The sequence below is a fragment of the Mus pahari genome, chromosome X (genome assembly GCF_900095145.1).
Source record: "Mus pahari chromosome X, PAHARI_EIJ_v1.1, whole genome shotgun sequence".
Lineage (NCBI taxonomy): Eukaryota > Metazoa > Chordata > Mammalia > Rodentia > Muridae > Mus > Mus pahari.
In genome coordinates, this window is record NC_034613.1 from 49,899,424 (window position 1) to 49,921,066 (window position 21,643).

At 35.8% G+C, this 21,643-nt stretch overlaps 1 protein-coding gene across 5 annotated transcripts in view; it reads right to left on the reverse strand.

The window, feature by feature from the left end:
- Nucleotides 1–21,643, reverse strand: part of Fgf13 (fibroblast growth factor 13) — a 507,713-nt gene that overhangs the window by 83,867 nt on the left and 402,203 nt on the right. Inside the window, exon 1 of one of the 5 annotated variants that reach the window (XM_021187752.2) lies at nt 16,466–16,620. The exons of the other annotated variants lie outside the window; for them this stretch is intronic. Coding sequence (XP_021043411.1) covers nt 16,466–16,493 — 28 coding nt within the window. The 5' untranslated portion in view covers nt 16,494–16,620. Of the gene's footprint in view, nt 1–16,465; nt 16,621–21,643 lie in introns of those variants that run through there. 5 annotated transcript variants of the gene reach the window in all.

Here is a 21,643-nt window from a genome sequence, read left to right on the forward strand (position 1 = left end):
ATTTTGTCTCTGTACCTATATCCTTTCATGAGTATTTTGTTCCTTATTCTAAGAAGGAATGAAGTATCCACACGATGGTCTTCCTTCTTGGTTTTCTTGAATCTTATCAGAACCTCCTAAGGTCCTATTCTGCCTCTTCTCTTGTCAGTGATCAAGGGGCTTAAAAACTTCCCTTCAAAACTGACCAGGTCTTCCAATAACAAGTCTTCTTGAGTAGCTCTTTCTCACATATAGCCCTGCACTCTCTGGCGCTTGATTTCCTGTTATGTTTGCTTGCTGATCTTCCTTCTCATATTCACTATCTTTCAGATATACTAGGATACTTCCCCAAAGCATCTCCTTCCAATTCTTGGGCACCCTAACTTCAGTATTCTTGAAAATTCTATTTTCTACCTATCATAAAAGTCCACAGAAGTAATCTTGGGCATTTTTTCCCTAAAAAAAATATGCAATTACCAGTTCCCTCTTCTCTTTCCAAAGTCTCCTATATAAACAGTACTAACTATGATGCTCATTAAATACATTTATCTATTTCTTTGCCATTTCCACAAAGCACTGATATCTTTAAAGTAATCATTGGAACCTCCTTTCTGTGTCTGCATATCTAGATATGATAAGAGTTTAGTAAATGATATTGCCATGAGTAAATTAATTAGGTAACTCTTCCTTTGAAAAACATATAGGAGCCACTAGAGCAAAGAAATGAAATATAGGTCTATTTTAAAGAAGCAGATTCATGAATAATACAATTAAGACCGTGTAAGATTTTTGCCATGTTTAAATTACAAGTAAATGAAAGTAGTGTTCATGCATTGAACTATAAAGCAACAACTTCTTGCCCCCTGTGAAAAGCAAGGTGATACAGGTCAACATTGGTTCACATTTATATCCATTCTGATATTAAAATAATCATTTGGAAGTATACAACATTTTCAGATGCGTAAAATCCTTTAACAATTCAGTCTTGTTTGATATACATGGGTATTGGTGATGACACCAGAGTGGATTTGAACATGCTCCATTTTACACACCAGAAAACTCACTCTCGTGAACTTTCCTAACATATAGTACATTTATTTATGAATTTATTAAGGCTTTGTCTTACCCCAGATAATTAAATAATAAACTTAAACTGAAACACAAAGTGATAGCAGAGTGAAAGAGTTAAGAGTCAGAAAAGGATGTTAAGGTGTGTTCTGACCCCCACCACACCTGCCCCATCACATCAGCTTTCAGTATCATTATACTGCCATCAAAACCCTTTGGAACTCAGAGTGATAATTGTCCATTTTGTTGGTATTCTCAAAAGTTAAAAAAATCATCCAAATTATCCCCCATCAATTTTACTTCCTAAATCCTGTACCTAGCATCCATTTGAAAAATTCTCCCATCAGATGTACACACTGAAAATCTAATCCATCCCTGAATTACTGTAATTATCCTGTTTGGATGAGATACCTAGCCAACTAGAAGAGGCAAGGTGAAAAGAGAAAGATTACAAAGAAAATTGCTCTGGCAGAGGCCTGAGTTTGTTTTTCATGTCTATATATAGAAAGGCGGGTAACTCTGTTTCTGAGGTAAACTTGTGACCACAGAACATTTTACAGATATCCACCCCTTCCTATATTCTGATGAAAGATTAAACAATAATGTGCTTTACTTAGATCCTCTGCCTCGACTAGAATTACAGTTACCATTTTCTTAAGGGCCGCACTAAAATTGAAAATGGTAATACCTATAAAACCTCTCCAGTGCTGACATTTCAAAATCTTTTTTCTAATGCAAACAAAATTAGAAAATGGAAAATGTAACCTTTCTAGCCCTGGAGCTTCTTCACATGGTCTAAATATTAAAAGGCAGTGTCTTTTTGAGAATCATAACAATAACACAGCAATGATATTGATAATGATAATGATGATGACAATGATGAAAGTGATGCTTATCATAATACCAGCATTTTCTTAATATTTACACTGAATTAAGGACTGTTCTAGATTCACACTAACTCATCAAGACTTATATCAACCCTATGAAATAGGAACTATTATTATTCACATGCCATAGATGGAAGAAAATGTGGCATGATGAGATCTGAAACTCTACCTAAATGTAAACAGTTAATAAACAGTGGATCTAGCAATGTAGCCTAGTTTGCTAATCACAGATATTCAAGCAATACAATAGTTATTTAGTTGGATGGATTGTGGATTTTATGGGTTATTTTTAACATTTTCCAACTTTCTCCTGTTTGCCTGTTTATCTTGTTGCCAAATAACGTTCTAGAGAGTCAGACCACCAATTTTATAGAAAGTTCTGTGAATTTCTTCAAGAATTAGGGGCACTTCTCTTCTTGGATATCTTTTTCTTCCTTTGTGATTATTATTATGATTTCCATCACCTTTCACAGTTTTGTAATCTGTTCATCTCATGGCAAAAGTTAACCTTGGTGTTGCCGTAGAGATTTAGATCAACAGTCTGACCCAGGGTCTACTCTTTACTTTTTGTTGATTACAAAGGGTATTTTTTAATTCCTACTGGACTTTCTCATTGGCTGAAATGACTGATCTCTCTAGTATGTTATAAACTAGATTCAGGAAAGTGAGCAACTAACCTTCTCAAGTTATTTAATTCTTAAATTCTGCTCAGTAACAACTTAATTAAAACCTGAGATGGAAAGGTCAACATAAATATGGAATGTAATCTCTAATGAAATTAATTAAAAAGAACAGAAAGTCAAAAATTATCCTTGCCAGGCAGAAGAAAAAATAATACAATGCAACGAATTGTATATTTCACCCTGAGTTTTCATAAGATGGTTATTCTGAAGATATATGTATACATATATATCTTATCAAGAATCTGTTCCTATTAGCAGACTAGATGCTTTTGCTTGTGTTAGTGTACCTATTTTAATATTAATCTTACAAAGTTTCTTTCACAGATTAAGATTTTCAAGGCCTTTTGAGACTGAGTCATATACTCAAACTGAGGCACTTAACGAACAATCCTAGTGAGGAAATTTAGGACCAACTGAATATGTCTGTGTCTGAATATAATATCTCTGGCATGGGGTTATATGTGGAGCTTATTTGCCATCTAGTATCTTTGATTCTCTGCAGGAAATAAATAGGGCCAATAAAGAAGACTTGGAAGGGACCAGATTAACATTCATTTTAATAATCCACTTATATAACAGTATGAACAATCCAAAAGTAGATGGCACAGGCTTGTCATGGGAGGTAATCCATGGACATGTTCAGAGAGGCTTGTGGGAGGTGTTACACTGATGTGCACCATTGCTTACCAAATGCCATAGAAAGGAGTGTTGCATTTATTGGATGACTGACTCATGTAATTGTGTCAACAGAAGCTCAAAAGAGAGAATTGGCAGTGTATTTACAGGGTTTTAGAGACTGGATTTGGTCATGTGATAGTTTCAAGAAAGAGGCTGTAAGCTCTTACCAATTCTTTACCAAATTTGTGAAGGTGAGTTGTTGCAAGTCAGTGATATACATGGCCCACGTGAATTGACGTTTAAAAAAGCACAAGGTTAAAAAATACAACATAAAAGAATTTATGATTTCAAGAAAAGCTGTATAAATAGTACAACAAGTTCTAACACATCATTCACTCAGGTTACCCACAAAGCTAACATCTTATATACTTCAGTACATGTATCAATACCAAGAAACTAATATTACTATCAGTTAAACCAGACTTTGTTCAGACCTACAAGTTTTCCACTACTGCTTTGGTACTATTCCAGGGTGTATTCAGGATAACACATTACATGACAGTCATCTTGTTTTGTTATTCTCCTCTCGTCTCTATAATTCTTCTAAGTTGTAAATATTTTTTGAGGCTTATTTCTCCTGTACTTCATGATTTGCTTCAAGTTGTCTGTTTTGTAACAGATCAATGTCCCTTATGATTTCTTATTTGTTCAATCTCTCTGATATATGTGTATTTGTATTTCTAATACATGTATGTATTTGTGTGTACACATGTAGGTATATTTGGAGGTTCAATGACAATCTCCTGTATGAGTCCGTGACCTTTACTTTCTTTGTGACAGGCTGTCTTACTGTTCTAATTCAGATGATAAGCTAGCTGGCCCATGTGCTTCTAGAAAAGTCTCCAATCTCTACCTCTCCTCTTGCATTAGGAGCAGTTGGATTATATATGTGTCTGCTACAGTACCTGAGTCTTCTGTGTGTTCTGGGAATTCAAACTTGGGTCTTCACTCTTTCCTGCCAAGCACTTTAACCAGTGGGTTATCTTCCCAGACTTACTTTGTTTTTATTTTTTGTACTCATATGAAAGCCATCTCAAGGGTTATCTACTATAAAGTATTTCCACTTAGTGTGACCCATAGAGAAATAAATAATACTCGTTTATGGTATCACAGAAGATGTATCTAAAATAAGACCAATTTTTGCCTATGTTTATGATTTTTCAAGTTGAATGGACTCCTTTGAGAGTACAAACAATATGGTCTCATCATGATTATAGGGAGAAGAAGACATACATAAGCCTTTTTGGTCCCTCACTTCTTATAGGAAAGCAAATTAGTATCTTTCATTTAAGCATAACATGGCCATTGCTATCCTGAAATGAGAACAGAAGTGATTACTGTTAAGAGGCCTTTGTAAGATTACATGGAACATTCTAGAACAAGCTATAAAGACCTCTTGGAGGATATGAAGTGAGTTTACAATTGCTCAGGGACAGAGGCAGAAGGAAGGAGTTCTTACAGTGTAGGTACAAGGTCCATACTACTTAAGAAACCCCACTTAATGCCATAGGTTTAAGCTACATGTTGGGGAATAACTTTTTTCTTGGCCTGTTATAGATGCCCTATCTGTCAGTTGAATCAACACTTATTAACATCTTCCCAAGGAAAGGCACATTATATCTATGATATAGTTACATACTAGGAACTACAACTGTCTGAAGTTGACAATCACTGCACAAGTAGTCAAACCAAGCTAAAAAAGGTTTTTTTTTTTTTTAATGTTGCCAGGAGAAACTTCACTCTGATTTTTTCTAATCAGTGCCATGAGATTTCTAAGCATTAAAACTGCCAGCAGCACACATTATGAATTTCAAATCCTTTCCTCTTCAGAAGAGCCAGCTGCAGATGGTATACATGATTTTAGTAGATAAATGGCATTTAGGACAAACAATATTGTTAGGATAATGGCTTTTTTCCTAACTGAGGATAATTGGCATTTACTTCTGTGCTCATGAAAGTTGACTTTCCTAAACACCATGCAAAATATTAATATAATAATGAAAACTAATAATTTCATTGATACAGTGCCGATAGACAAATCATGACTTACACTGGCAAAAGGACTCAACACCTATGGCCACGAATTCTCTTTGAATGGAATAAACTTGCTACTAATCAGGAAGACAATGGTTAAGGAAAATTATCATATAGACATGAATTATATATAAATCATAGTCAAATGTTCCTATTAAAAAAATCATGAACCATAGGAATGGTGATGTTCCACTCAATGAAGAAGCATCCACATTTAGTAAGTAAAATTTCATGAGTCTGTTTCTTATCTTTGCCATTTCAGTCAGCCAAGACTAGGGCAAGCTGGGTAGGTGGGGTAGGTGGCACTGGAGGGTCTGAACTACGCATTACTTCTCGGAGCACATATTACATGCCAAGGAATGCTTAGCTTTGACATATTTGTTACAATTTCACTGAAAGGTGGTACTATTGTTATTATCATCTTATAATACAACAAATTGAGGGATATACATTAAACAACACTCTCTGGTCATGTATCTAACTAATTATTCTCTTTGATATTTACTAGTTCCAATGTTTGTGTTCACAACCCTCTGTTACTTATATGTATGTTTTCAGTCTGACCATCTGGTGTTAAATAATCAATTGTTGTGCTTGTCTCTGGCTAAAGACACCTACTCTAAGTATTTGTTACTTGCCTTTGTTTTTTATGTATGGTTGAGGCCTAATGGTCTTTGAGGATATGTTTTCTTAAGACATGGAGAAATCGAAACTCTTACTCTTGGCCATGATGGAAAACAGTTTATAGGTTCTCAAATGCCTAAAAATAGAACTATCATATAAACTACAATTTCTACTATTAGGTTTAGATTCCAAGGAAATGAAATTAGAAATATACCAATCAATTACTAGTACTCCCATTTTTATAGCAGCAGCATTCAAAATACCCAAGCTGTAGAATCAACTAATGCTCATCAATGGATGAGTGGATAAAAATACAATATATATTCACAGTGAACTATTATTATTCAGCTACACTGTGGGTGAATCTTATCATTTGTATCAAATGAAACTGGATGAAAATATATTACAAGATGTAAATCAAGCATGGGAAGTCAAGTACTACATGTTCTCACGCATTTGTGAAAGCTAAAAAAAAAAAACGTATCAGAGAAGGAGTGAGCAGAAGAAAGGTCACTAGAGATTTTGAAGGGGGAGAAAAAAGAAGAGAGAATAGTGGTACCAAAGTATAGTTATAATATGAGGCAATACTAATAGTTCTGATGCTCTATAGTACAGAAGGATATCTATAACAGTCTTTAAGATATAATCATATATTTCAATGTAGTTAGAGAAGTTTCCAATTATAAAGATGATATTTTGAAGAATTAGAAATGCTAATTAGCATGAACTTACCATTTTATAAAATATTTTTGTTAATTGATTTATTTGTTTATTTACATTCCAAGCATTGCCTTCCCCCATCATACCCTCTCTGAGACCCTCCTTTCATCCCCCTCCCTTCCTCCTCTGAGAAGGTGAGGCCCCTCCTGGGTATTAAAATATTTCTCATAAATAAGTACATATATGTCAAATAAAATGAAAATGACTAAGTAAGGACTAGAAAGATGGCTCAGAGGCTATGAGCACTTGCTGCTATTGATGATGACCCAAGTTCAGTTCCCAGTCAGTATCCAGGTGGATATGTGCTGCCATTTATAACTCCAGTTCCATGGGATTTAACACCGAAGTCTGGCTTCTGTGGTTACCAGGCACATATGTGGTACACACACATACATATAGGAAGAATATTCTTATAGATTAAATAACTAAATAATTCTTTTAAAAAGATTAATAAGCTTGTAAAACATCAAAGAGCGAGATAGTTTTAAATTCCGTGTTAACCACACATGTCCGGTCAACTCTACTGCATTGTCTTTTAGCAGGGATGAGATTCATTTCTTTTCTTTGATGGGAGTGTGTCTATGGGGCCCCTTTAGCCCCTTTGGTCCCTTTGGCCCCTTAGACCTCCTGGGCCAACAACTCAACTGGGTATAACCTATTACTGCCACTGGAGATTACTTCATAGTAAAAGATATCCAACTGAGACACTGTTTGCCCTGGAGATCCATTTCTTTTTAAAACTCAGTATTATACCATATGATCAAGGCAAATGCCTTCAATGTCAAATTGTTTAGAAGGGTTAGATCATTACAACACCAACACAGTTTCTAAGAAATATGCACATCACCTGTGTTAACGACGCATAAAAATAATAGGCTTCATTGAAAACATGCCGTGGCCATTCAAGGACCATAGCTGTGGAAATCCACAGATCTCGCCAACAGAACAGAAAGAATTAGTGAAGTAGCTAAAGAAAGTTATCATGGGAAAGTCAATTAGCTCAACCTTCCTGAGAATGAATATTGAGTGAACAAAATAACATTGCCTAGAGCCCATAATCAAATGACTTTAGAACACGATGACATCCTCTCATAGGCAAGGAGGAAATGACTGTTGAATGAATATACCCTATTTAATTCTTCTGCAGAATACATTTTTCAGACTTACCCTAGAAGTGCAGAGGACACCAATAAGATGAATACATTTCTATGATCATTTAAAAATACTCAATAAAATGCATAATTAAGCTAATGATTCATCTTTTCCTATCCTCAAACTATAGAGCAAACTATAGAGCCCACTAATATGAAAGACTGCTCCAAAATGTGCTACTGTGAACAACAAGAGTCTGGAAAAATAGACACTGTGATTTTTTTTTAAAGTTTGTCCTCATTGGATATTACTTTCATATGACTCCTTACTTTCTGCAAAAATATCTTCTAAGTTCAACAATGTCATAATGCTAAATATGGAAATGAAGACAGATGGGAAAACTTGTGTTTTAACAGTGGTTTTTACTTCTCCAGTATTCTAATATTATATGAGCCTTTTGAAAGCTACAGTTAGCAGAAGTTGAAAAGACTGTGTGAATTCTTACTTTGCTCAGGATCTTCATAGGAAGTAAAATACAAACACATTTAGATGAAATCAAAGCATTTTACCAACCATAATCCATTATAGAATGGCTTATTTGCTTTTACTTTAAGGTGATACATTTTTCACAGATTTACTATGATGGCTAAATGGGTTATAACTCCTGGTTCACTAAAGTTTCAGATTATAACATACCTCCAATTAGTATTTAACCAAGCACAAAGGCCAAGTTTTTACTTTCTCCTATATCCAAATACTCATCTTCTGAGGTACAGTCCTTAGGAATTATCAAAGATTATTTATTCAAAATATATTATAATCAAATTCTGAAGTTTAGATTAGGGTCTGAGTTTAATGAGCCTTATATGTAGTTATTTCTTATTCAAGCATTCATCGCATCTTGGGATATAATTGGTGGAAATTATATTAACATTTAAAAGTTATTTTATGTTTACATTAAGAAATTATGAAACATAATATTTCCACATTCTAGTATTTCAACGAGTGGAAAACAGTGGTTATCTAACTTGGACAAGGTGAAATAAAGCTGACAGTTCTAACACAAAATGAAATTCTAGGTACACAGTGTGGGGAGGGCTAAGATGATAACTCAGGAAATGCATAGACAATGATTATATTTAGCACACTGAAAACAGTCTAGGGACTCTCTATTGCTAGGCAGAACAGGTAAGTGAAATGAAGTGAAGTCTTGAGAGTATCTAGAAACAACACAAACTGCAATGTACAGTACAAAGCTATCAGACAGATGTACAGCATCACAGCTGAAGTACAGAAGATAATAGAACATCTTGTTTGTAAAATTCTGGAAGAAAGTAAAATATGTCAAACCCTGTATTGCAGAGCTAGCAAAACAAAATATTCTTCAAACCTGAAAATAAATACATTTTCAGTACTAAAGTAGCGAAAATATCATTTTGAACAAATGCAAATAGAATGTTTCACTAAGTAAACTCTACACAAAAATATGACATAAATATAATAAATTTCTAAGACTTAAGTGAGACAAAATATGAGACTTAAGAATAAAATATCAAACATAGATTTTGAGTCAGGACTGTTAATAAACTATAGACTTCAAAATTGGAAATCAAGCATTCTACATGTAAACAAGTAATGTGTAAAAGAAATATTCTAAAAGGAAGTTGATAAAGGATTTGATTAGAATGATACTTAATGTTTATTGCATTGCAAAAAATGAAGTGAATTTAAATCAATCCTTAAAAGGAAATTTATAGCTGTAAATGTTTTTCCTTAGGAAAAAGGTAATAGAGGAAATGACATAGGATATAGAAAAAGAAGAATGAACTGAATCCTGAGTAAGAAAGGAGAAGTAATAAAAATTACAAAGCAATTCAATAATAGAAAAGAAATGGAAATAATTACCAAGGTCAAAGTTACTTCTTTGAAAACCTTAGTAAAAATTTAAACCACTATCCAGACATATAAAAAGCTATAAATACAAAAACTCTCACTATGTAATTATTATAAAAAATCTTGACAAAGATATCTAAAGGACTATGAAGGGCTACTTGAGCAAATGAATCACAAAAATAGGAAAACAAAAAGAAACCTGAGCAGATAGTTCTTTCAAAAGATAGTCAAAATTAGATATAGAAATGTGAATAGCATTAGTTATTGAGCAGATTCACATTTAAACCATAATGCAAGGCCGCTATAGTCACATAAGAGGAGTAGCATGAAAATAACAGAAAACTGTAAAATATGTTAATTGTGTGAGCAACCAGAACTCTCCTCCAACACTGGTGAGGGTGTAAAATAGTAACCATTTATAGAAGATGCTGGGCCGTTACCTAAATTCAATTTATACCAACATTATGAACCAATGACAAATGAAAACATTTGTCCAAAGAATCTTTGCTCTAAAAATATTTTCAGAGGCCTTACTCACTAAATTCCTGTGTGGGAAATAAACTTGATGGTCCTGACTGTATAAATATGCAAACTGTCATGATCCTGCAATGGAGGAGGCATCTGCAATAAAATGTTGTGATACTAGCATAGACAGAAACATGGGCGAATTTCAACATTATCATGGGTAGAAGCCAGATACAAGCAAGAGCATGCAGTGTAATGTTTTCATGTATATAAATTTCTACAATAGGAAAAACTAGCTTGATTAATGGTCTCTCAGTCTAACCATTACAGTGTTTATCAATTCATCCTTTTCTTAATAAAGAAAAGCAAAGCAAATGCTAAGAGCAAGTGTCTCATCTACTTAAAAAAAAGGAAATATTGCTGAGAGGAGAAAATCAGAAGATGGCTTCTTGTACTTAAGTCTACTCTGTCTCGTGTTTATAGTGAGATTGCATGTAACAGAGAACTAATTATGTGCCACCTGGGGAAATGAGATCCAAAGGTTGTTTCTAGTCTATATAACCATTTTTATTCTGTACTTTATCCCAGACATGAACTCTGTGCCTGAAGTATAGTAAGTTATTAAAAACTCTGGTGTGTTCACAAAAGAGGGCAAAAGTAGTCATCACAAGTTGTGTACACTTTTCTAAGCTTGTTAGGAAATCCTGTAAAGATTTGGATTGTGCTCCTGGCTAGTAATAGTAAAGGCAAGAAGATATGTTCCTGAGCATCTCAGTAAACTTCTATAGATCAGTGATAAATTAGGAAGTCAAGCAATTATCAGGACCCAATCAAGGTTTGCTGACATAAATAATATTCCTAGTTACTAGCATTATTCTAGTGCCATTTATTAGCAAGACTTAGAAAAGTGCTGGGCCAGCAAGATGGCCCAGAAGGAGGATAAAGGCAGTTACCATCAAGCCTGATGACTTGAGTTCAATCCCCACCATTGAAATGGTAGAAGGAAAGGGTCAACCCATATAAGCTGGCCCTCTAATCTTCATATGCATGGCATGGCATGTGCATCCCTGTTTATACACTCACAAACATATGCATAAATAAGTAAATGCAATAAAAATTAAAGATGTTGACTATGGTCCTGTCTTCCCTAGACTTTATAATCCAGTAAGAAAAATATGTGTGCTAGTAATGCAATGGGAGAGAGTTTAAGATGAACAGCATGTGACTAATTCTACCAGAGAGTATTTTTGAATTCTAAGCATGGGAAGGGACTGGCATCTAGTACTAATTTCAGAAATATTTAAGTCCTTTACTCAGGTATATTTTTTTCAACATAGTCTCAAAATGAAATTTTAATACATAAATAATTAGTATCTCAATGAAGCCACCCTAAAGCTAAGTAAGAAAAGACATTTGTTTTAATCCTGATTTATACTGGGTTTTTACATTGTCATTGCAACCCTCCTCAAGATGTGTTTGACATGAGATAGCCTGGAAACCAGACTTGCCTTTCCAGAAAATGGGGTTATGGCCCTTTCATTGTGGCACCTTCCTCAGTATCTTAGTACATCATAGTTAGGACACTACATAGAGTACATATTAGTGAAATGAACAAGTTCCTCTGGATTCAAAGAGACTAGGTGGCTGAAATAGTAATTCTTGAAGAGCAAGAAGGTAGTACTAGAAAGTTATACTGAGATGGTGTTATTGGTTTTGCTGACAGAAAAACAGTCAATCCTCTCTGCTTCTAACTTGGCATTCAAAGGGAAAACAGAAAAGGGTTTTCTATGAGGAAGGACATGGTGAATGCAGAATTTGGAGATCTTATTTGATTTATATTAGGATGGCTAGAAATTGTTTCTTCTTGCTCATCACTGTAGTTATGTCCCAATAGAACTTTGATCTTTTTCAATATTTATTTTATTTTTAAATTATGCTTGTGTGTTCTGTGTGTTGATAAGGGCATGTTAATGTAGGGATTCATGGAGGCCAGACATGGACATGTAATCTCATAAAGCTGGAGTCTGTTGTGGATACTGGGAAGCAAACTCAGGTTTCATTTGTATACAAGAGCAGTACACACTCTTTACCACTGACATCTCTTCAGACCCCCAATTACAAATGTTTTAGGGTATATTGAACACTATTTTATAGAGTATTGCTATATTTTGTATTTACAAAGAAAATGTATGCACAAGAAAGAATTTCAGTATACATTTTCAATGATGAGTCCTCTAGAGGCTTGGATATGTCTGAGTAATAGCAACTTTCTCATGCAATGAGAAAGTCCTGAATTCCAATTCAGTTCTCTAAGAACCGCATAGAGCATGGAGCATACTGAGGAAGTACTAAATTAGGACATTGCACCTGTATATAGACATAGCAAATTGGCATGGGAAACACATTGAGTCTTGGGCTTAGAAAGAACATGCATATTTTAGTTAAATACATCTTCAGAATCTACATATGTCCTTTGCCATCCACTTTAAACTTGGAGGGTTTGGAAGTACAAGTCAAGTCAGAGCTGAAGATGTCTTGTTTAGTAGGACAGCTCAGCTAGGCAGCTAAGCTTTTGTGAAGGAAGGAAAGTAGTCACCAGAAACCAAGGCCTCCTACATAGAAAGAGACTTGCAAACTGCGAGTTACAAGTCCCTTTTTGTAGTTTTCGTTTGGTTGTGTTTTGTTTTGTTTTGTTTTGTAATTCTCATCTTGGAAGGCAACACTATTTTTATCAAATCAGATAGTAGCTAATTAAATATTAAAAAATAGTATTTGCTATCCCCAAACTTGTTAAAATGGTAAGCAGTATTAAACAGAACCATTATAAAATTAATTCATGCAAATTATGCATTATTATATTTAAAATAAGCATGTGCTTAGCAAGCATTGGTCAACTGTATATATCTGAACAGAATGTAAATATTTTCTTATTTGTTCTTTATTAAAAAATATTTTCAATGAATATATTAAAGAGTGATCCATCAATTATGCTCATTATATAAGTTATCTTGACTTTAGACAAACACTCAGAAAGCCAGACAAACACTCAGAAAGCCATGTTCTTTTCTTACTACAAACACCAGGTTGGTTTCAAATGCAACTCAACTTGCATAAAACTTTTTTGGAAACATTTTTACTGGATGCAGCAAGACATACTTGTATTGCCAACCAGTAGCATTGCTGGAAAGAAAAGGTACATACATTCATTTTACTCTCGTGAGACTGGCATCTCTGGGGCCTTCTCAGAACCTTCCACACTATATATACATGTTAAAGGCCAGGCACTTTCAAGCAGTACACAATGTCTGGAGTGAGTGAATATCTTACATTTCACCTTTGTATCACATGTAAAATGGGCTGAGAATTGATTAAATTATTTTAACTTGGGCCAGAAAGAAAGTATGGCAGATAAATGCAAAAATGTTTTTGGCAGCTTCTTGTAAAAGTTTGATGACTTGAGTTCAATCCTCAGAGTTGTTGGGAAGGTGAAAGAAGAAAATCTACCCCACAAAGCTGTCTTCTGGTTTCCACACAAGTGTCGTGGCACTTGTATGCTTATGTACATGTCCTATATGTTCACTTACATATTAATAGCAAAATGACAACTTAATAACTTCATTATTCTCAAATAAATATAGGTAAGATAATGATTTTTAAATTGTGTTTCTTAAAGTTTTCTGAGAATGCAATTTGCCTTCCTGTGTTTTGCATTTTGAAAACTCTAACTCTTTATATTATTTGGATTATTGGGCAGGAATAAGAATTATCGGCAAATAGAGGTTTCAAACAGAAAAAAAAATACAAAGGGACCTTTAGAAATCAAGGAAGCAGTTGTAGATAAGCAGAAAGCAGCAAGGCAAGGAAAACTAGCCTCTAGAGAAGCAAATGGCCCTGTTAAAGCATAGTATGGTAGAAATAAGGAAGTATTAAGCAATGGCTGTCTGCTCATATATGCATACAATCCCCCAGTACTTGGGAGGTCAGAAAAGGAGGAGGAGTCATTGAAGTGCAGCCTTAACTACATAGCAAATTCAAGGCCAGACTGCGTTATGTAAGATCCTATCATCCAGAAACAAACAGACAAACAAAACAAAAAGTAAGATTAAAAAAAAAAAAAAACATTGGGTTCCTTGTATAAGATCGTGAGGGCTTTCCAAGCTATGAAAGGGTACACAGAGTACAGCTAAGCTCTATTATTTAGCATACATAAGGGCCAAATGACAGGCATCAGACAGAACTGGAAGGAAGCCGGGGACTTAGGGTGAATGTTCTTGCCTTGAGAGCTGTTCAACTGAGTTCCTTAGAGAGTTTGTTGATGTGATAGCTTGCCCAGTTTGCCCTGTAAAGGAGTAGGGCAATATTTTCCTATCTGAAGGCAAAGAAACAAACTACCTTATATTTCTTGGGATTTGCCAGTCTTTGATTACATAAGTTTTTTACCTGCTCTCATTTGCACTGTGATACTATGAACTTGGCGACATTCTCCTGTCACATCAGGTACTTTTCATATTCTTTTCAAAAAGGAACATTGGAAGCAAGTAAGTCACTGTTGCTCTGCATTTCTGGCTTGTGATCCTTTCTGGAAGAGGGCTAGGTTTTCCATGAATATCCATCTACTAAACTATTTCTAACATTTCATCATTCAATCTTAAAGACCTTTGTAAGCATAAAATTAGTTTGTACTTGACTCTATCCCAACAGCTTAGACGGCAACATAGCCATTTCCAATTAATAGTTATACATGTCAGTGCAATAATTGATTGGTAAGAATTACCTGTGTCACAGACCTTACTCAGCAGAGAATGTTTTACAAGCAGAGTGATAAATATAAACTGTTCAGCCACATATGCTATATTTGAAGCCAACGTACATAGAGTCTGTGGTCCTTTAGGGATCATTAGCAGTTGTCTGTCCTTATCCATTAAATGTAAACTATAATGGGTTTATCTATAACATAGACTGTAAAAATAAACTTTTAAACATTAAATAAAGGTCAAATTTTTTTGATTATCCTTATCACAATTATTGTTTTGACTGATCCTTTCAAGTAAGCCCCATTCCCTTTTCATGGGATGCTCAACTCAAAAGAACCAAATAAATGGTGGGCATGTAACATGGAAGATTAATCCATATCTTCATCTGGGGTTGCTCTAGGACCACCCCAAGTAGTGTAACAGATCTTAATAGGTACTTGGAAAGAAACCCTGCCAATCTCAATTAATCACATGAACATATCCATGCTACTCAGAAGTTTGACAACAGGGATTGATTTACAAAAAAAAAAAAAAAATCACAATGAGCTATCACTCATCTGAACAAAATGTTCTAGCAAAATAAAGCAGAGAGTTTTACATTTGCTGGATAAAGTTCAATGATAAGGAAAGTGAAAAAGGTTTCAATGAAAATTTTGCCTGATGAAGCTGTTTTATTCAGATTATAAGAAGACTGAAAAAAAACAAAGCATTCCGAGAAATGATGTCATGTTTTTCATATAGCTATGTGTTAAAATTTCCCATCAAAAAGTAGCCACTGGAGTAATTTCAACCCTCTAAAAGAATCCCTGCTTTGTTATTTTCAAAGAGGTTTGAAAGTGGCCGCTGGCTCTAGTGACCTTCTCTTTTGCACTTGTTTTTTCCATAAACTGAAGGCTCTTGGGCGTTGGTTCCATTGGCTGCCTGCAGCATGTCTGTGGCCGCCATGGAGGAACACATCCTCTCCCAGTTTCCTTGTGGCATTACGGACTGTCTATCTTCTGCAATTTCCCTGAAGATACATCTAATAGGATTCTTAGAATTATTGCCAGACTGTGCTCACCTTTCCCCAGCTGTGTGTCACTGCTTTATTTCCTGTCACTAAGAGAAAAATACGCATAAAGCTAATGACAATGACTTTTTCTCCTGTCTTCCTACATCAATTCAACTTAACGTTTGTGATGTATAAGAGTTAATGCAAGTTTAGAAGTAGGAACTCTCTTGAATCAGCGCAGTACCATTTTCTAAATATATCACGACTTTCAACCATCAAATGTACAAACTCACTTTAACAACAATATCTCAAATTCTTCCTAGAAGAAACAAAACAAATGTCTTCTTTTACCTGAGTCAAGCTGTATAGTCAAATACTATGGAATGCGGAGAACTGAGAATCTCTATCCCATCCAGAGAGAGAGAGAGAGAGAGAGAGAGAGAGAGAGAGAGAGAGAGAGAGAGAGAGAGAGAGAGAGAGAGAGATTTACAGAAAAATCCCCTCAGCATTTATTTGTTAATTTCCACAAAGACATCAATGTCTAGGATTATCTTTCAAATCTACATCCTTCAAAAATAATGTTTAAATAAATCTTACCTGAATATGACTTCCTTAACAAAGCCATGCTTCTTTATAAGATGGTCCTACCCAGACAATTGCTGTCTACATTTGGAGCAGACACAGAGAGATCAGAGAAAGTTTAAGGCATATCTAAAGTATTCTCCAAGGTACTGGCCAGAAACATCAAGCTCGTACTCGCGGTATAGAGAGATCATTAATGGGCATTAGTGACAGACCATTATGACTCTCACAGATCATTAATGATTCATTGTGTAGCAGTATCGTTCTGGCAGTAATCAGACCATTGCTTGGATGCAGATATAAGCTTGGCCCATACTATTTGCTTAAACTTATTATTTCCAAGCATAAAATTTTATTTTGCCTTCTAGAATTACGAAAAATGGTCTGTAACATGATCCTTCAGCACATCAGGGGAGCTTTTGGAACTAAGCTACCTCATTTGGTAGATGCTTCTCCTAAGGTCAGAAATATTGTATTCTGAAAGGCTCCCCAATAGCTTTTGGGATGTTGAAATGGGTCTTTTATTTTGAAATTGAATTATTGATGAATAGAAAATGCTACAAGCAAAACATTTGCAAGAATTACAGTTGCTCAGGCTTTTGAACATTGTGTGTAAAAGGTTGAAATTCCATCTCAACTTTCAGGTTTTTGCATAAAACACAACATTTTCATATCAAAGTCCTTTGTTAAAAATTTACAGAAACAATTAGCAGCCTAAGACAAAGCTTTCAGTCCAGTGTAACAAGGAGCAACTTGGAAAGTACAGAAGCACTCAAACCTCTTAGTATAAAAAAAAACAAAAACATCATTTTAAGGAAAGACAAGACCATAAATGAAATCACCACCCTTTTTTAAATTTTTGCTTGATAGGAAGATCCACTATTTTGGTTAAAAATGCAAATGTGAATGGAAATGTAAGTTATTCCGGGAGCAAATGAGTCTTTTCTATTGAACAGATTGGATTCTCCTTCTGTGTGGCTCTGGGAAAACTTCCCTTGAGTCAGAAAGAAAGGAAATCTGTCTCAAGTTCTGAATATTGTCACTATCAATGAATATTGAAGAATTACTGACACCCACAGGGAGCTATATTTATGGAGCCCCATCACCCATTTTTATGGCTATATGGATGCATATTCAAAAGCATTCCATGAACTTACAGATTTTTCCTTAAGCTTCGTTGCATAAACAAAATTGCCTTGAGCACTCCCTCCTTCCACTTTCTGTCCAACACTAAGAGTGCAGTAGCAACAGCTGCAATTGTGAGCCCCTCCCAGAGGGAGCCAGCCTCGAGCAGAATTGAGTTATCTGTATGGATGGGATTTCAGCAGGAGGCAGAGGATGGAGCAAATTTGTTCTGCTCTCATATCAAACACCCTCCCCTACGCCCCAGTAGCTATCCATAGCCTGAGAACTTGAACATCAGGATCTCTTCCAACCGAAATGGTCAAAAGAGCTGTTTCTTGGGAGGCAGTACTGATTTCCTAGATGCTTGACCTGTATGGCTACACAGGGCAGTGGTCTGGGAAGGGCCCCTCACTTAGTTTACTACTTTGCTGTCTTTGTTCTGAAATCCATTAATATTCTTTGAACATTTTTGTTTTGCAGCAGACTGCAGTTTACAGCCATTGTATCCCTTATGATAATTGTTTAATAACCAGTTCTGCTTGAAAAGTTAGTGACAAGGGGAGATTCAGAAAAGGCCATGGTTGTGCATTGATTGCCCTTTTACTAGACAGCTGAGCTTGTGCTCAGCCCACCAGAAGCATGGTTGTGTGTGCTCAGATCCCTGATTACAAACCAAATGGGCTAATGGAAGAATTTAGTCTTCAGTGAACTCTTTACACAGAAGAGATGCCAACTTCCTTCAAACAAAAATAGAAAATCCTAATATGGAGGCAGCATCTCTTGGCCACTTTGAGAGCTTTTTTCAATAGGCACTTCCCAAGGGGCAAAATAAAGTCATCGACATCTGAGTGGTCTTATCAGGTCTAAGCAAGAGATCCAGTCTTTCAGCTATGCTCCTAATAATGGGCCCACAGGGCCTGAGCAGATCAGTGCATTATGGAAGGGGTCTTCAGGGGTGAGGAACAATTCAGTCATTTGATGTTCAGACAACACTGAAATAAAGAAAATGAGGGCAGGGCTAATCCAGAGCCAAATAGCAAGACAGGTAAAATCTACGTAGGTCTCTCTCTCTCTCTCTCTCTCTCTCTCTCTCTCTCTCTCTCTCTCTCTCTCTCTCTCTCTCTCTCTCTCTCTCTCTCTCTCTTCTTTCCCACGAACCAATTCCCAGTCAGTAGTCTGTTCTTGCTCATAACTAGGTGCCTACAATTCAACTCCCAAGCCTCCCTCTTGCCCACTTGGCACATCATGTTCCTAACATTTGAATTCTGCATAGCATTCTGCATTGACCTGATCTCCTAATCCTCCATTTAGCTATGCTCTGTGAGTATTATGGAGGAAAGGCAACTTGTCAATTTTTGTAAAAGTATTTTCATCTCTGGACACATATGTCTTGTTCTACAACAGTCATGCACTAGGGTACCATGGCAAATGCAAAGGCTTCTAAACAACAGAGTGGCCATTTGGTATTCTTTATATATGTAAAGGTGTTTCTCAATTTCTTTATTAGTTTTATTTTATAAGCTTCCACTTTAGAAAGTTCCTGGAATGCACGTTGAGGCTGAGCTAGGTTCTGGTACAAGAGACCCCCTCCATTGCTACAATACCTACCAGGGTGATCTGAGTTTGTAAAGGTTCTTCCATACATCCATTAGCTCATTCAAATTCTTCTATTTCCTAAATACTAATCTTTCAACCTTCTTTAGAAAGATTTTTTTTCTGGGAGCATCTTAGCACTTCCTAAAATTGATTATGGCCTCTTTTTTTTAACAGTGTACCACACATAAGGCTCTATCCTTCTATTAGGAAGCTTGGTTGTTTTCAACTATTTACATGATCCCTTGTTTTAAGGGGTTGGGAGCAGACAGAACGCATGGATCATGTGCAATACAATGAGCACCTATGAGTACATCAGATCAATAGAGAACAGTGCTATCCTTAGTGGTGAAGATACTAGAATTCTGAAAACGTATGGCTACTATATCCAAGGGATATACATACTTAGAGGCTATCCAGTTGAGTTCTGCATTGACTGATGTGGGCAGTGACTGCATATGACAATTTTCATTCTGACAGTCAATGCTAGAATCAGGACTCTGTGCTGTGTCACTGATCTTCTCTAATGGATGCTCTCTCCCCACTTTCTTCTGCCCTCCCTAAATTATTTCTCTTCCTCACCTCAATTTCCCCTCCATGCCAATCAACCTATAATATCCCTCCAAAGTTACAATCCATCATCTGTCCCTTCAGGCAGAGTCCAACTTAACAGAAGCTGACAAATCTAGTTAACTCTCCGCCGAGTGGCCTTTAATCCAAAAGGTTGCAGATCGTCAGGCTTGCATTGCTCTGTGGTCAAGCAGCTTCCTGCCTTCCTGGAGGCCCCAATCGATACTCTGTCCTCTTCTTCAAGCCCAGACACATCAAAGGCAATAATGCCTGAGATTTAATCATTTTGAATTAAAATGCAAAGCTGTGTCTCCAGGTCCCCTTGATAGTTTAATTGTTTGGAAATGTCTTCAGAAACTTATGTAAACAAATTTGTAGCACAATGTCTACTGCTTTGCCTTCCACATCCCTAAGTTGATTAATAAGAACATTTTGCTGCAAACTGAGCATATCGGCTGCAGTGATCCTTTATCCAAGAAAGACTTAACTAGAGGGAGAAATTTATAAGAATATGGTTAGATACATTTTCTATTTAAAATTATTGGGAATCAGGGAATTGAACCCCAAATTCTATATAACCACACTCATGTTTACAACATCCTTACAATGGCTACCTTTGGTGGTGAGCCAGATGTTCTTCAATCGGTGAACATATAAACAAACTGTGACAGTACAGAAAATTAAACATTATCTAATGTTAACAAGAATCGAGCTAACAAACTATGATAAGACATGGAAGGAACTTGGACAGTTACAACTAGGTAAAGAAATGCCAATCTGATTATTACGTGTGATTCTAACTACATGACATTTTAGAAAAGGCAATACTGTGAATATAACTTTAAAAAGTCAGTGTTTGCCAGGATTTGGATGAATAGGTAGAGCACAGAAGAAAAATTTTCAAGCAGTAAAATTATCCTGTATAATGCTATAAAGGTAGCTATAGCTATTATACATATATCAAAGCTCTCAGAATATATAACACCAAGAGTGAATCCTAGTGTAAACTGGGGCTTTGAATGATAGTGGTGTATCCATGCAGACTCACTATTATAAGAAAAATGTATCAATCTGGCGTGGAATACTATTTGGGGCTACATACAGGGTTTATATGTGAACTCTGTGAACTTTATACTTAATTTTGCTCTGTGTCTAAAAGAGTTTTAGAAAGTAGTTGATTTAAAACACAAATATAGGTTTTTTAAGGAGAAGCTTATTTAAAAACAAAATACCCAAATGCAAAATCTAGCATGCTTTCATTTCATCCTAATGACATACTTATACCATGCTTCATTTTAAAATTTTCTTTGCTTGCTTGCTTGCTGCTTGACTTCTTTCTTTGCATGTGAGAAAACTGTAGCTAACACCTGACAAATATGAAGTTCCTGTCCTAGGCCACTGGCTGGAAGGCAGTCAAGGTTTTTGAAGCTGACTTTGGAGTGAAGCTGAATACCTCTGAAAGCTTCTTCCAACCCAGAGCTTCAACGACGGTTATGCCTCTTCTATAATGTGGTCCGCAGTGAGTCTAAATTGAAACCATCAGTTATTTAAAAAAAAAAAGTTACTTATTTTCTACAATACTAAGGTGTTCCAGGGAGAAGAGGCATCCTGCTTAGAACCACCCACCCAACCACATAAGATGCCTTCTTGCTATCAGCTACCAGGAGCTGCAACTCCCTTGTATTTTTTCTTAAAGTAGTAAGATAGTAAGCAGGAAGATACCCTCTTCCTTGTGAACATAGGTGCTTACTTCAATAATATCCCACTGGCTTTTCTGCCCACCACCCAAGTGCAATCGGCACCAGTAATGCCTTGAGATAGGGAAATTGCCAGAGCTGCCTTTTATGAGTCTAAGAACATTATCTATTTCTCTCTCTCTCTCTCTCTCTCTCTCTCTCTCTCTCT